Source organism: Camarhynchus parvulus, chromosome 1, assembly GCF_901933205.1.
Source record: "Camarhynchus parvulus chromosome 1, STF_HiC, whole genome shotgun sequence".
Classification (NCBI taxonomy): domain Eukaryota; kingdom Metazoa; phylum Chordata; class Aves; order Passeriformes; family Thraupidae; genus Camarhynchus; species Camarhynchus parvulus.
This window is the reverse complement of record NC_044571.1, coordinates 15990193-16006566: the sequence shown is the minus strand read 5'-3', so window position 1 is coordinate 16006566 and position 16374 is coordinate 15990193. Positions and strand designations below refer to the sequence as shown.

Here is a 16374-nt window from a genome sequence, read left to right as displayed (position 1 = left end):
AAACAAGTAGTTCCAGACAATACCCCAAACACTGGAACTTGATTGTAACTGTTCAGTTCTTGTAGGTGCCTCATTTCTTCCATTGTCCCAGTACAGGAAAGGACAGACTTTTGTGGTTGTAGATGTGAACTCTTTGGAGATGACTCTTATTTTGTGGAAATGTGCATTTTGTGGAAATAATACTTAAATTGCATAATCATTATCATGGTTGCTTGCTTTAGCAGTAATAAAATAAGAAAAAGTTCCATTGGAACATGAAATGGAACAACAGAAAAATGAAACAGCCTGTCAGATGTTCAGCCAGTGCAAGAGAACACACTACTGACGCCTTTAAGGAGGTAATTATTTATCAATATATGCAGAGCTTTTATGAACGCTCCAGAGGATGTATGGGATTAATCATGATTGGTCAGGGTTAAAAATCAGAAAAATATCGTTCAACATAGGAAAAACCATTTTCCATTAGCTCCTCTGTAAGAAGAAAAACTTCCAGGCAACTTGGATCAGGGGGTTTTTTTCCAGGGTAGGTTATGTTCATAGTCCTAGTTAGCTGTCAAGATCACAGCCAGTTCTTCTGTAATGTTCTCATTGCACCAGAGCGCCAGCTTTCATTAGACCAGTTCTGACAACTTTTCTGTCTCTTGACCTCCAGGCTTTCAAATTTATTTTTCAATAGCAACAAGGAAAAACAAGGAGAAAGTTCCTAACTTCCAAGTGCAACTTGATAGGTACAAGCCACCAGAAACATTTGAAACAGAAAATATATCAATTCAGTTTCATGGAAAGCCGTTGATACCTATTCTTGTTGCATCCTATAGATCTGAGAGTCTCTCTGTGATGCTAGCTAGCAGAAGCTTGCAGCCATTTTCACAACCTGGAATCGTTCCTGAAGTTCAAAATACATGACAGAAGTGCCATGCAAGGCCATAGACCAAACAAAAACTCTCTGGGTACAGGCTAAAATTACGTGAAATTCCTAACTAGCAGACAGTGGATTCTGAATGGTGAGTTAATACTTGGTTCTAAATGGCAAAGGAGAAGAAAGACATACTTGACCCAACAGCAAGCCTCCCCTGCCTAACCCTGCAGCATGAATTCACTCATTCAGTTTGGCCACTTGTCAGAGTCTGAAAGCAAAATCTGCGATACCCAGCGAAGAATACTTCAGTATGGAAAACTAATTTTTAAAATTACTTAAAAGCTGCATGAGGAAGACTGGATGGGAGGGGAAAGTGTCACAGAATATGAAATTTTTCAAAATGGGGGCTCAAATATACCTACCTTTTTAAGTAAAATTAAAATGGATGTCCATCTGACAGCATGGACAGGTCATAAGGAAACCAATTTTATAAAGGAAATAGCCAGCTAGTTACATGCCAATACTGGTGACACAGTCTTTCCAAATAAAAAAAATTGCTCAAGTCTTTCATTATTAAGTAGAAATTGACTGGTAAGGGAAGTTTCCTGACACAGCTTCAAAACTTGAAATTACTGTTAACTATCCAAATTGACAGACTGGAATTCCATTTTTGAGCAAAAATACTAATCAAAATTTGAAGTATCATCAGCAGACTTGGCTTGGGAAGTGAATGAATTCTGAGAGAGGCTTGACTTCATGTTAAGCACTAAAGCAGTGTTGATATGCCAATAGTGGATTAAAGGGCTGCTAATTTCTATTACATTCTTTAGGGGAATTGGGACTTCAAAGCTGTCAACGGAGCCAGAGTGGACACAAACTTGTAGATGAAAAACAGTTCTAAGACAGCCAAGAGAAATTATGCAAAATGACATAAATCTGCTGATGATTCTTCTGGTCTGATTTATATAATCCAAAAAGACTGCTGTTGATCAATATGCAAAGCCTGAAGAATTAATTTAGACTAAGAAAAGTGTTTACATAGAAAGGTCTACCCTTCTGGAAACTGGAAAGATGGCCCACTTTGCTCTAAACAGTCATAAAAAAAAGTGCCAAAAAGAAATGCCAAAATTAAGAGAATGGATACCAATACTATCTGAACTGTTGCAAGGCTGGAAATTTTATTATGCTTTATCTACCGAAAGAATGCTGAAAAAGCAGAAAGGAATTTGTAATCATAGTCAGAAAATCCACTTTGTTGTTCCAAGTGAGTGCAGTACAGCATTATGTTAGAAATTAATTATCAGTATTATCAGTATTATCTTGAATGTCTCCTTGACATGTGGGTGGATGCATTGTAAGCAAGAGATGACATTACAGTAAAGCCTTTAGAAGATCTGTTAATCATCACTGACTTTCTCTAGCAATGGTGGCTGTGGCCCACCCTTGACCATGGAACCGAGGAGCTGGAACTGCCTGTGCTCTAATAGAGGCATTCCTGGAGTCTCCTTGCATGCAGACAATGCAACAAATTCAGAAAAGTAGCCATGAACACACCTTCACAGCACAGACAAGGGAGCATAGAGGGAAGAATGCTTCAAACAGTTCCAGAGTAAGAAAAATCCAGAGTAAGGAAAATATAAATAACAATAATAATTAAAAAAAAAAACCCAAAACAAAAAACCAACCACAATTTGGAGTGAAGGAAACTCCATTCAGTAGTAATCATGGGCTGACTGTTCAATGTCTTTTGCTGTATTTGGGCACATAAGCCTTTTCAGGAATGAAATTTTTTTCTTCTTACTATACTTATCTCTAAGAGATGCAAAACCTGGGGAGTTTGCCCTCACTTAAGCTAAAAGCATGTATTTAATAAGCATGTTCTCTTAAGCCCTAAAAGAAATCCTGAAACGTATGCACATACTTCTAAATGTTTAAAATTAATTTTCTGAGAATGACAACATAAACCCAAAATGCATCTCTTTCTTTTTTCTAAACATTTTTAGACAGTGATAATTGTTATCTTTTAAGAGATAGCCATTAGGTATTAAGAATTAGGCCTACAGGAGCAGATTCTCTCTGTACATGAGCACTGGTGTTATTTTCCTTCTCTTACTAATAACCTCTGGACCAGTATACAGCTGAGCATTAATACAGTCAGGCATTCTCTTGAATAAAAATAGTCACAAGTTTATATGTCTGCACAATCTGGCTTTTAACTATTAACAGTAGTTATTAACTTCCTTGCAAGGGTTTGCCACCTGTGACACATGTGGCTCACTACAGTCCATTAAAATGACGTCAAAAGACTCTTGTATACTCACGTATTCCATCTGGAGCTCATAACTGTTTTTTATAAAAAGCCTAAAACTCTAAACTTTCTACATGTGGGTCACCTGATTCTGTTGAATATTTTAAAAATCTGAAGCTAAGTACTGTTTCCCCAAAATCAATTTCATCCCTCCTTTTCATTCACAGTTCTATTTGTTTAGCTGGAGATAAACAACATCACCTTATCCAGCGTCCTGAGCATCAATAAAGAACACAGGAAGTTCTTCCCTCTTCATATTTTTTGGAGAACAGAAACATACTTTGACACCTCAGCTGAGGAGAGAACTGAGTAGAGATGCTGCTGACACTACTAACTGCTGACAGCCTAAAACCAAAACACCCCAATAAAATAGGGGGAAAACATAAACACACTCTCGTGTCAGTTTAGCTTTCTTTGATGATTAATGACAGTTTTAAGTGATACAAAGGTGAAAAATGAAATCCCTCTTTGCTCGCTTCCTCAGAACTTTAGATACAGTTAAATTTGTCTGGAAAAATTCTTCTATGACATCTGTCCATCTGCTGAGCAGCTCTGTCCTTTTTACTATTTAAAGTACAAGAGGTTAACACCTCTCCATCTTAGCAGTATGTTTATCACCTGAATCTGAGATTCTGTCTCAATAGAAACATTTTGTAGAAGTTACTGTATCTGGAGAATTGGAGTCAAAATGAGTCTAGTCTGTAACCCATAAAACCTCATTGGTTGTACAACATCATTAAGCAGACATACTTAAATTGAAAAAATCAGGCAGTAAATCAGAACTGCAAGTTCTGACCTAGAGTAAAATAACATGCCATGACACAGAAAGAAGGTTATGAAACTAGCCATTAAGCACACAGCAAAAAACATTCAGATTTTTTTAATACACTAAGCACATTATTAACATGATAAATGCACTACACACTATTGACATAAGGAACCTGTATGAATGACAAACACTGTTATCTTTATCAGCTGAGGTCCAGAGCAGTAACAGACCTAAACATCAGTTTACAGAAAAAACTGAAATTTTTCAGCCATGAAAAAACACAAAGTATTTTACCTCACTTTATTCTACTTAGCCTTACGCAAAAGCATCACCATGTCAGTTTTCCACAAGAACCTTATGAATTTATTTTTCATTTACTGTTACATAAAGAGCATAAACTGCCACGTTCAAATACTTCATTTCTGTTACATGTTTTGGGCCTTACTACCTTTTCCTTGGCCATATTCAGAACCACAACCAAGATCAATGCAGATGTTCTACACTCACACATGCCCTAAATACAGCAAAGCTCAAAGGATCTTGTGGTGGTTTTGTAAGAGCAGTGTAAAAGATTTAACAACATGTTCTGAAAATAGTAAAACTTCCAGCTCAAAAAAACGCCAGTAATAAAATAATTTGTCTTGTTATTACAAATTGTGTTTTGGTTCTCTCCTCATCCACAGCCTAGAAGAAGTTACTACCAATGATATTTTATGAAAACATACAAAGCATCCAAAATGCTAAGCACCAAGTGTTTCATTTCTTGTTAGTGACAGTTTTTCCTCTTGTTTTCAAGAGGCAAAAACTTGCCTGGTTGAATATATTCAAAAGTCCTATTCATCAAGTCTAATGGTATTTATTTGGAATACCAACACTAGACCAATCAGGAAAAAATTCTCTTACCTTTGCTTGCTGTAGCCAAGAACAACTGAAGTAAAAGGACTGCTTGAACAATCTTGAATCTCAAGAAAATATCCTGTATTCTGCCAACACAGCAGTGCTGTTTTCCCCAGGCAACCATTCTAGACAAAACAGATAAATAAATAAACCACAGTGACTAGAAAACATGTAGGACATTATGACAAAATATGTTTCCAACATGAGCATAAATCTTCTCAACCCTGTTATACTATTGGGTATATATTGCACAGAAATGCCCAGATACTCTGTATATTGCCAAGACACTAAGAGAGGAAGAGATGTTTGCTGAAAGAAAAAAAAAAAAACAAAACCAAAGAAAACCCATCCAAGCTCTAATTCTCCAAAGACTACAAACACATCAGAGCATGGCCATGTCTCCTTGCGCAAATAAGACTTTCAGCATTTGAAAAACAAATGAACAAACCCCTCCAAAAGATTGGCACAGAACATAAAAACGAAAAAAAGCTAACAGAACAATCATAGAAAGGTTGTCCAAAAGCTTTAATAATCTCAGTAAGTATGTAAGAAAGCATCTCTTCAGTCCTCTACCCACACATTCTCTCATGTGACACCTTAACAGCCACAAATCACAGTGGGCAGCAAGTTCATGAACAGTATCGTGAAAACCTGGCTTGTCCACCTTTCTATTATAAGAGATGTCATTCTATGAAATAATTTTTTTAAGATCTTTTTTAAAAAAGGTGCATCTGAATATTTGGCATGCTGAAAGAAATTTTCAGGTGCTTTTTCTTATACAAAAAAGTTTAGATACATAGTGGTAAGTGATTCTGTAGCTGATTATTGAAACATGCAAAGCAGTAAACTTTACATACTGAATATCTTCCATGTATCAGCTTTAGGGTGGATCAGAGCATTCTGCCCGACACCAGAAGTTTAACTTGGCCATCACAAGTTGGGTGCATGTGCAAGTGCATTGGTTAGCACTCACACTGCTCACAAACTGCACTGAACTTCTGCTCACGCTGTGTCAGGTTGCAGTAGCTTCCCTTCTTTTCAGGCATTGCTAAATGGTGAACTCTTTCAGAAGTTTTAAATTTTTTTTTAAGGTTGGGGCTAAAATGTAATGTTTTTGCAAGATTCACACAAATGTAAATATTTATTAGTTTACAATGGTTACTATGGGCCGAACTCTGCCAGAGAAGTGCCACAGGAATAAACTAAGAAACAGTGAAGTAGCTAGGTAATTGAAACTTAAAAAATTGATTAAACATACATGCAAATAAATTATAAACATATAACGATTTAACATAGAAACCTAAAGCAAAGGCTTTTTAAAAAGAAAGAGCACTGCAACACTGTTGCCAGTGTTTTCAAGAATTGCAACATGCAATACTTCTAAGAAATAAAAAAAAGCTGACAAAATAAATCATATGCTAAAACAATGGTCATACCTAAAATACACATTTCTATGCAGGAACAGATCGAAACCAAACAAAAAGAAGTTAAAAAGGCCAGAAATGTCAATGGTGGGCTAGCTTTCTAAAGATCCCCAGGAAACATGTCCTCAGCTTGCTTCTCTGAATGCCTAAAAATCGTGTATTAATAAAGTTGTTCCATCAGCAACCTGAGTAGCAGAATTAAATTAATTATCCTAAGAACCTGATAATGAAAATTGTTGTGCTTAAATATATCTGACAACTTCAAGGTCTATGCATTTACAACGTAATTTCCTAGGGTTAAATGAGATGCTCATCCAAAAACTGTTTCCTCTCTTTGCTTACTTACATTTTACAGTCTAGTCGCAAATTAGGTCACTTTCACGCAAAACCAAGCTGCATATCTGTTCTTACATTTTATGGGGAAATCTTTTGTACACTAAACCACCCATCCATAGTGACGTATTTAGACAACAAAACAAACACAACTTCCAGCACCCCTTTTCTCTACTACCTGGACACCAAGAGTTGAAATGTGAATGGGATAAAGCCCAAAAATACTCAGTGGCACCCACAAATGTAGCCATTGATGCTGGTAAGCAATGAGGCAAGCTGCTTGCTTTGTGCCACATATGATACTGATAGAGAACACTCCTACATTCCCTGCTTTTTGTTTTCTCCTTAAGCCTCAATCCTGCAAACAGATGCACATGAAATGAGCTGACTAGGACAGAGGTTTACTCCCGAACCACCAAGCATGCCTTTGTTTTGTTTGGCAGAGCTCATTAGACAATGATGTGAGTGTCCCACCCCCAGAAATAAAAAACTGCATTACAAAAGCCTAAATTTGAGTACAGGAGCCAAGTAATTCCTGGTACTGACTCCAGCCCTGCATGAGCACTCTGTAGCCCTGAGGAGTTTGAATGGACCTTCCTCTAACTCTGGCATTTCAGAGGGAGCTTTGCTAATATTTGTCCAGTGTTTAAACAAAAGGCTGTAATAAATACTTTCTGTACATTTAGGTTTTTGTCTCATCTGGAGTTTTTTGACATTGTACTCACTCCAAGAGATGGGCCTGGCAAAGACAAGTAGGGACAGAGTCAGAGCTTCTTGCTGACTGGACACAGTCACATCAAGAGATCCAAAACTATTCAAAGCTATGAAGGAAAATTAATGATCCCAGGCAAAGCAATAAAACCCAGATAACAGGACTATAAAGTGAAATACTAACATGGTCAGCTCAACTGACTTTTTGCAAGACTTTGAACAGCTACACTAGTTCAAGACTTGTTCCAATGTTCAGATAAAATATACAATTAAAAGCATTGGGAAAGTAGTGTTTGTGTTCCTTTGTTTTTTGCAACAAAGTTGTTTAGACACTACAAAAAAAAATATGTTGCTATCTTTTTTAATTAAAAAAGCAGGATATAAAATACAATTTCACCATATCTATTCAAATAAAGATCATATAACACATTCCAAAACATTCGGTCATTGTGTTCTCAAAATTATTTAAGCCCTTTTCTGTATCAGAATCCTAAATCTTCATTCTTAATGATCCTGAACAGTAATGTAATTGCAGATTTATAGTTGTGAACATTACAGAATTAGGCATAAGGGATTCTTTTTATTTGTTATTAATTTGCTCATGTGTTCAAATGAACATTTGTATTCTTCTTCATAATAGATGAATACAATGTGACTCAGGGAGCCCAGCATAATTATGCATAGTTTTTGCAGCAGGATGAAAAATTTTCACATGTATATCAAGCAAATCTAATTAAGTACAAGAGTTACTGAGCCACCCAAGTGTGGGAAAGAATTCTGTGCACAGACTTCAGGTAAAGATATAACCAGCTGGCTTCCCTTTCTCAGTTACAACTAAGTGGTTTTTATTTGCAAAGAGCTAAGTGTTTGAAATAGATGACAATATAAAACATTTCTTTATGGTCAGCAGAAAAAATGAAAATTCAGAAAACAGAAATTAAAGGCTCAGGCATAAATCTGTTATGTGCTGTTTGCTCTCCATGAAGAGTGTCTTATTTTGACCAATGACAACCTTGCACCCAGGTCTTACAACACTTCACACCATCTTATTAATTTGAAAGTCAAACTATAATTGAGAGCGCTTTTCTTAAAACAAATGAACAAACATATTTTGAAACATTTGAATTTTTTTTGTTTGTCTGTTGTGTGATACATGTTGCAGTTCTGCATTAATATCACGCTCTTTGCAAATTACAGAGGTTAGTGGAAACAAAGACAAGAAGATGGTATAAAAAAGGAGTTTGAATCCCTATCATTAATAATAATTAGCTCATGCCCTATTTCACTTTACTACTTTCCAAGTGTGCACCCATAGGTGACATATCAAGACATTTAGCACTTACCTTCAACAACTGCTCGCCTTGCAGTGCAGCAGATATATTTTCATAGGATTAAAGCCAAAGAAAGTGCAAAACATAAATACAGCAGTTGTGTTCTGTAACATATTTTGTTACATCATTTTTGGAAACATTTCACATCCAAATTTCACAATTCCTGTTGAAAATACATATTTTCTGGCAATCTTTAACATTTAATAAACTATTAGTTCTTTTATGCTAAGGTTTAGCCAGAGCAGGTTCTCACTGCCAACGCATAAACAGCTGGTTACAGAAACTTATGTTGGAAATCATGGCCCAAAACAATAATTCATTTGCTTCCAAGCATGCTGTCTACTGCTACACCTCAAACTGCTTTTTTTAAGCCACACTTATTTCATCCATGGTCTTTGGGTCTCATTCAATCTTCTGTTTTCATCCCCTACTAAGATTGTAGATTTCAATAAAAATATTTCCCAAATTTATAGAAGCTACAGCTTAGGAGGAGGATAATAATGAATGATAAGCTTCTGGCCACTCTTCTGTGATATTCTGTTTTATTCAAGGCTAAAACAAGAAAGAGAAACACATCAAACTGCCCAGGTATGAAAACTTCTTGATGTCTTTCAGAATGTAAGACTGTAGACTTCTTCCATCAACTCCTTATATTTTCCAGACTGGAACCAAAATGCAGTGAAGTTTTCATGTTATTTTTAAATTTTGGCTGAAGCAACTTAGATGTAATAGGGAGGACGCTTATGTTGGAAACTATTGTGTCACAGTAAATCTTGGCTTACACAGAATTTACTGACTTAATAGCAGAAGTAGCACCGTTGAGTTCAAAATGTTGTTCCATGGGGGTTTTTTATGTGTTTTTCTAGAAGACAGTAATAGGATTATTACTGTCTGATAATAATTTAGTTTTCATTAATTTCAATAATTAATTCATGATTTCTTAATCATGTCTGTAAAAACTGTATTCTATATAGTCACCATATTAATTTAGTCACTTTATATAAAACACCAGCTTTTTCTAAGACTGTAGTGGTAATATGTTCAAGTTCAAGGACCTTCCTCCTGACATAAATCATTACTGTTTTCAAAGATAGTAAATATTTTATTTTTAATAAGTTGGCTTACAGAGAGCAACAAGACACTTAAGCACAGACATCAGTCATCTGAAAAACTCATAGTTGGTTGATTGAGTTCTTCAGAGAACTGGAGGATGGATTCTCTGAGAAATCCATTCCTTTGTTTAGCCTTTCAACTGTTGCAGGATACTGGCATTAGAGTAACTTTTTAATATATTTTATTTTATAAATGCCCAGCTGTGCAAGCCAAGGTCTGCCTTCAGATCAACTCACAGATCTCCCCTTAGATTCATGTAAAAGTGCAAACTTAATCACTTAGGCCTGTGTAAGCGGATTCAGGAGTTGAAGACGCTATTGCATGGCTCTCCATTACGGACCTCAGGGCCAAAGAAACCTGCACTTTTGGTACTTAATTCTCTTATACAGCAACTTGTGCTCTATATAGTGCAAAAATAGGACAGGGGCAAATTACAAACAGGTTTTGTTCCCTCTTACCCAGACTGGAAATGTTTCACCTCTTCATATCCAATTGTCACCAGGGAGATGAGCAAGAGACCTTTCTCTAACTCTTATAAAAGTTTTACACTGTCCAGGAAACCCTTGTCTGCATGGTGTATTCCCTCAAGAGCACAGCTTTACTCATACCCTCTATTAATTCTAGAGCAAACTAAAAAGCCCTTCACTGGCAATGCCTAAGCAGGTTTCCTCTTAAAAGAGTTTACAAAGTACTGGCGAAGCACAACAAACAGAGATGTAATAAAAGTAGTTATGTTTGCCCCAAGTCTGATGATTTCAACTTCAGACAGGTTGTTTACATTTTCCCTAATACTTTGGGGTATGGAATATATAGGTTTAATGGAGGGGGGAAACAACAAGCACGTCAGAAAAGATTAAAAGAACACTATGCATGCACCTTGAGCCATATAAAAGCATGAGAAAGGGTATACAGAGATATAAGCACAAAAAAGTACACAAAAAGTTTTCAAAAACATTTGTATTCAGCTACAGGACTTGGTTTGAGGCAGAGAGAAAGAGAGAAGGACAAAGACTTTTCTAAACCTCAAATATTTGTATCAGTGAACAATGTAAGCAGGCTGTGGGGAGTCAGGGGAGCACCAGGCATGCCAAAAAGAAGACTGTCCAGCTCATGTCATGCTTTCAATTTTCCTACAGCTTACTGTAAGTGAAGGAAAATAAAAAGTAAATGGTTGTTTCTGCTCAGTTTACACTTTTCTTCCCTGCTCTCCTTTCCAAGCTCTCTTGGCTTGAATAGCAACACCCTAAAAAAGAAATTATACTGTGATTTCATCCTAAGCTTCACTTCATGGACTTAACAGGTCTCTTGGATCTTGCACTTGGAAATTAAAATTTCTCTGCTAGCTAAGAAGCACAGTATTTGGTGGAGGTTTTTTTTTGAAAGAGGGGGGTGGGGGTGGTTTATAGCAGTCTCTCAGACTCTTTCAGTCAACAGCCCAATGACCAAAACCAACAGTTTGTACCACAGAGATAGAACTCATCAGTTTGGAAGGATGGCTGCACTGAGGCAAGCATCTTCCAAAGTCCCACTAAAACTCTGATATAGAATATGGCACCACTACCCTACACAGCCTGAAGAAATACAGTCATGTTGGCACTTCAGTCTCCACATGGGGTAAATATTTAGGGAACCTCTAATAAGACATTCTAGGAAACAGGGTTATGCCTGAACAGCATTCTGGCCTCCTTTAACACTTCTCCTCCTCAGGGCTCAGCGTAAGTGTCTGCAGAGGAACAGGAGATGGTACCATTGCCCATGTTAGACTACTACAACTGAAACAAATTAGTCAATAGCAAACATACATAAACACTTGAAAGTCATCACAGAGGTGAGTAGATGACTTGAAAGCAGCTCCAGAAAAGTTTCTTTAAATATGAACCATTCCTGTGTGCACCCCCACAAATGTATCAGCTCAAAAAATTACTTTGTACAACTACACTCCAAATGTTTTTTTTCACCATCATCACCTCTATAACAGAGTTATTTGCCTTCTCAGAAATAAACCACAATCACCACATTGCTGACTTGCCAAAACATAGATGAGAGTGAAAAAGGAAAGCATTTTTAATCCAACTTATATGAACACATGGACTATGCTATGAATAAATAATGGAGGAACAAAGTCACTTCAAAACATGAAGCTCATCAGAAGCCCATTCAGTCAGCTTCTGTCCATAATTAGTTTGGTGCAAAAGAAACAAAGGTATTCAAAGTCTGCTTGGGAACTTAGAACTTAAACAGGGAATTTAGCAGCATTCACAATCAGGCATGCCTACATGTCTAATCAATCCTGGCAGAGAGGCACAGTCCTTTTTTCTCTAAAGAAAGGGACTTACTAAGAGAAGGTTTTGACCACTAAAAGTATCAGTAAAAGATAAGTTTTGTTATGTTATGTTATTTATTTATTTGTTTTGTTATGTTATTTCCACAGTTATCATAATCACATTACTCTTTGTCTTTCTAATTCTACCATTTCTAGAAGTGTCACATCTTGTCAAACATGACAACTTCCAGCAAACCTTCTGATGGATCTCTTAGACCATAACTCCTCAATGATTCCTTTAAGGAACACCAGAAATGAGAAAATAGTGCTTAATTTGTGAGGAGTTGTTCTTTTTGGTAACTAAGACATCACTTGAAGTACTCCTGCAAATTTCACTGAACAGAAATACTGTGATAATTCTGAGTAATTTTCTATAAATTCTACAGATTGAAAAATTATATTAAGTCGATTGAGGAACTTTTAAAGTATTTCTTTTCTATCTAGTATAACTGACATTCTAAACTTTTCTTTTAAAATAAACAAAAATAAGCTCCTCATGTTACTAACTGTACTTTTACTATGAGCAGTTAAGAACACTGTATTGAAGCAGCCAGCAGAAGAGGACCCAGAGCAGAGCAACAAAATCACATTTTTTTAAGGCACTAGGTTGTAGTAGCTGTTGTGAAACGTAGCTGTTGTGCCAAACAGTATTTCTATTTCTGTGCCACAGAACTCAACAATAAAAGAAAGACTGAAAATGCTGAGTCTGGAACTTGAACTTCTAAAACCCTGTATCAGTTCCACTGCATGACACCTGCCATTAAACTGTCCTGAATCTGATGTAGATAGAACTCACAGGTTGAATACCTGTGGCATAAAACTATTCAGCTCACAGCTGAAGACAAATCCATGTGACTCAGGCAGAGAGGAGTTTGCTATGGATTTTTTTTGTCTTTGATTTAATGTTAGCTACAAAAGACCCTTTGTCCATCCTGAACAAAAAATTTCAAAGGTATTTTGTCAAAAAAGGAATGCGAAACTCCCAAGTAATTGAGTCCTATTAATTACCATACAGCTGTACAAGAATATCTTTTTCATAGAGCAATTATAGAACCTTTCCCAACTGTAACTCCACCAGGAATTTATGACTGGAAAGAGTAAGACCTTCATAAACATGAACATGTGTGTAACAAACAAAAATATCAACTCCATTTAAGTTCACAAGCTGAGTAGCATCTACCAACAAATTAATATTCTCTAAATCCTTGCATCTGGAAAAAACAAAGCTTTTAACTGAACCTAGATACACAAAACCACTAGTAGACTTACCATTGATTATAAAGCTAACATTTCAGGCCAAATAACATGACTTATTTATGCTATTTTTTACATTTGGGTCTATGAGATTCTATGAGATTACTTGCATGAGCTACCCTTACTTTGGCCTTCAAATAACCTAATATTCCACTGAAAACATAAAACTCAAGTGTAGTGGTCAGTTTTAAAGCTAAACCGCACTTGCCAAGGCCAGTGATCATGTTACATATTAAGAACTAAAAATTGTTCAAATTTAACGAGAGTTATTCTCCCATGAACTCCCAAACTTCCTAAATCTGCCAGCACTCTACAGTCACTAGTGGAAGACCTGACTAAGAGCACGCACAGCACAAAAACTGTAAATGGAATAATTAACTTGAGAATGGGAATCTAGTCCTTCATCTCTCTCCAACTGGCCCTAATCTGAGCCAATTTCTGTTCATGTATTAGAAACAGAAGTTTAACATTAAATTTGGAAGGCACTGAAGAAAAAAGAACCTGCTAACAAACTCCTTTTGGTCTACAGAATTATCTTAAGACACTGAAGTAATAAACATACCAATAACACTAGCTCACTTGGTACCATAGTAGAAATGACATAATATTATCTTACAGTGTAAGCAGAAAACTTTGCAGCCCCAATTTGTATCTGAGCAAATTTTGCGTTATCTTACAGTGTAACTAGAAAATTTTGTGGCCCCAATTTGATTCTGAGCAAATTTTGTTTATGTGCAATTTCTTCCCTGCATCTTCTTTCACAACATTCCACTTCAGAGATTTGTCTTCATCTCTAAATTTTATGTGTGCTTCCTCAGTGAAGACAAGTACTTGGAGATCCTCCTAAGCAAAGACATGGTTTTTTTGTTCTTTCGTTTAATTCAATAAACACACTACTGGTCACCTAGCAGAGGAACAAATTTTGCTTGTTTCCCCCATGGAAACAGTTACAGAAGTCTGCTTTCCACTTGGGAATACCCTTAAGGTCAAAAGCTTAAGAACAGGAATATCAGCTTGTGCACTTCTCTTCTGGTGATGATGTAGTCTGTTAGCCTGTGCAAACAACAGGGAGGAACGTGCTCTGAGTAGGCACACATAACACCAGATTTAATTTTCAGTACAAATGACAGAACTGAAGACACAACTAATTTGATTTGGGATTGATATCTCTTAGATCTGGAGGTTGTAAACTCTATTTTGGCTCATGTTGAAGCCCATCCCAACACACCTTCAGCATTACTCAAACTGATTTGAGCAGTGAGGTTGCCACAGATGACCCACTGTGGTTCCATCCAACCTTACCAATTCTGTGATTTCATGGAAGTCAAAACCAACCTAGGCTTGTGCAATCACACATTTAATTTGCTGGAGAAGCACGTCTTGAACTAGTTTACAAACATTTATTCCCTGTTTCACATAAATCCATTCAAGAAAATAACACAGTAAAGCAACAGAGTACAGTACTGTTACAAACACTACCTATGAATGATGAAAGATGTAATGATGACATTTCCAAAGCAAAAATAAATTCAAGAAAGGATGCTTCCAGTACACTTAGCCAGTGAATATGACAAAAAAAACCCCACACAACTATCCCCCCGGCCCCCGCTCGAAATAATTATTGCGCACAAAAGGAGACTCTGAAGATACCACTTTCAGCGATGCAGGTTTGCCGGCAGAATGTATGCAAAAGAAGCAGGGAAAACTTTCAAGCTGAATATATTCTCTGCTCCCGTTCCCACAGAAAATGGGTGTGAGAGCAAATCCCGACCCTGTCTAGCAATGCTCTCCCAACGGGACACTACCCTGTCTCTCCGTCTAAACCGCATCCAAACCCCATCAGCTCCTCTACAAAACTCAGTCCCTTTTGAGACCAATTTCAACACGTTACTAAATGTTTCTCGCCCTTGACTGATTAAGCACTTCATGCTGGAAAGCTGAAGGAGAGCTTTCCGCCAGCGGCACGGAGAGCCGTACCTGGTGAGCAGCGCTCAGGACGAAGCCCGGCCGCGCTGCCCGCAGCCCCTCACGGCGGCCTCGCCCCGCACCGGCCCGGCACGAGCCCCAACGGGCCGGGCCCGCCCGCGGCACCTCCCCTCAGCCCCCGGGCCGCGCTGCCCCGGCCGGGCCAGACCCGCAGGGCCACTCCAGGGCAGGATCCGTGACTAAGCGGGAGCTGCGGGGCTCGCCCGCCGAGGTCGGAGCTCCCCGACCTGCGCTCCTCCGCCACCACCGACCTCCCCGCCCTAACCTCGCTCGTCCCTCCGGGAAGAGTCGGCGGAAAAGCCCATCCCAAGGGAGTCGCTTACCTCCACCTGGCTCAGGGCGACTCCCATTCCCGCAGCCGCCGCGCTGCCCGTCCCTCCCGCTCTCGGGAGCCCGCCGCCCCCGGCCGCCTCTGCTCCCGCAAGCCCGCAGCTGCTCACCTGGCGCCGGGCGACCGCCCGTCCCGTCCGTGCTGTCCCGTCCGTGCTGTCCCGTCCGTGCTGTGCTGTGCTGTCCCGTCCCGTCCCGCCCGCCGCGCCGCTCTCTGCGCCGCTCGCTCAGCACTGGGCACAGCAGGCGCGCCGGCGGCCCCGGCAGCTGGGACAGCCACTGGACGGGGGGCGGAGGCAGGCGAGGGAGGTGCTGCGAAAAGCCGAGGGAAGCCGGCGCGACGGCGGCCGGCGGAGCCGCCCGGGAGCGGCCCCCGCCGCCCCTCAGCGAGGCGGGCGAGGCGGCCCCGGCCCCTCCCGCCCGGCGGCCCCGCGGGCGTGGGCGCGGTCCCGGCGCTGCGGCAGCGCCTGGGGCGTGAGGCCGGCCCGGCGAGCAGTGCCGGCTGCGCTGGGACAAGGCTTGGGGACACTGGGTGGCTGCGCACAACCAGCTCGGGGGCCGGAACTTCCACTGCAAATATACTGTTCCACAGTGGGCAACGTGCTCAGAGATAAACCAGCATTCTCTCTTGGAAAGTTTACTTCACCTTTCAAACAGACTTAACTGCATTAAACCCTACTGTTACCATAGATTATGCACATTTAGCAGCCTTCATTGCATTTCAATGAGATTCGTT

The 16374-nt window shown here is 39.1% G+C and overlaps 1 protein-coding gene across 2 annotated transcripts in view; it reads right to left on the bottom strand.

Moving 5' to 3' along the window:
* Positions 1–15792, bottom strand: part of ADGRG2 (adhesion G protein-coupled receptor G2) — a 57012-nt gene extending 41220 nt beyond the window's left edge. For both annotated transcript variants that reach the window (XM_030946653.1, XM_030946663.1), the window contains exons 1-2: positions 15749–15792; positions 4840–4958 (exon numbers count right to left, since the gene is read on the bottom strand). In XM_030946653.1, the coding sequence (XP_030802513.1) occupies positions 4840–4957 (118 nt within the window). In that variant the 5' untranslated portion in view covers position 4958; positions 15749–15792. The remainder of the gene's footprint in view (positions 1–4839; positions 4959–15748) is intronic.
* Positions 15793–16374: the final 582 nt, after the last annotated feature.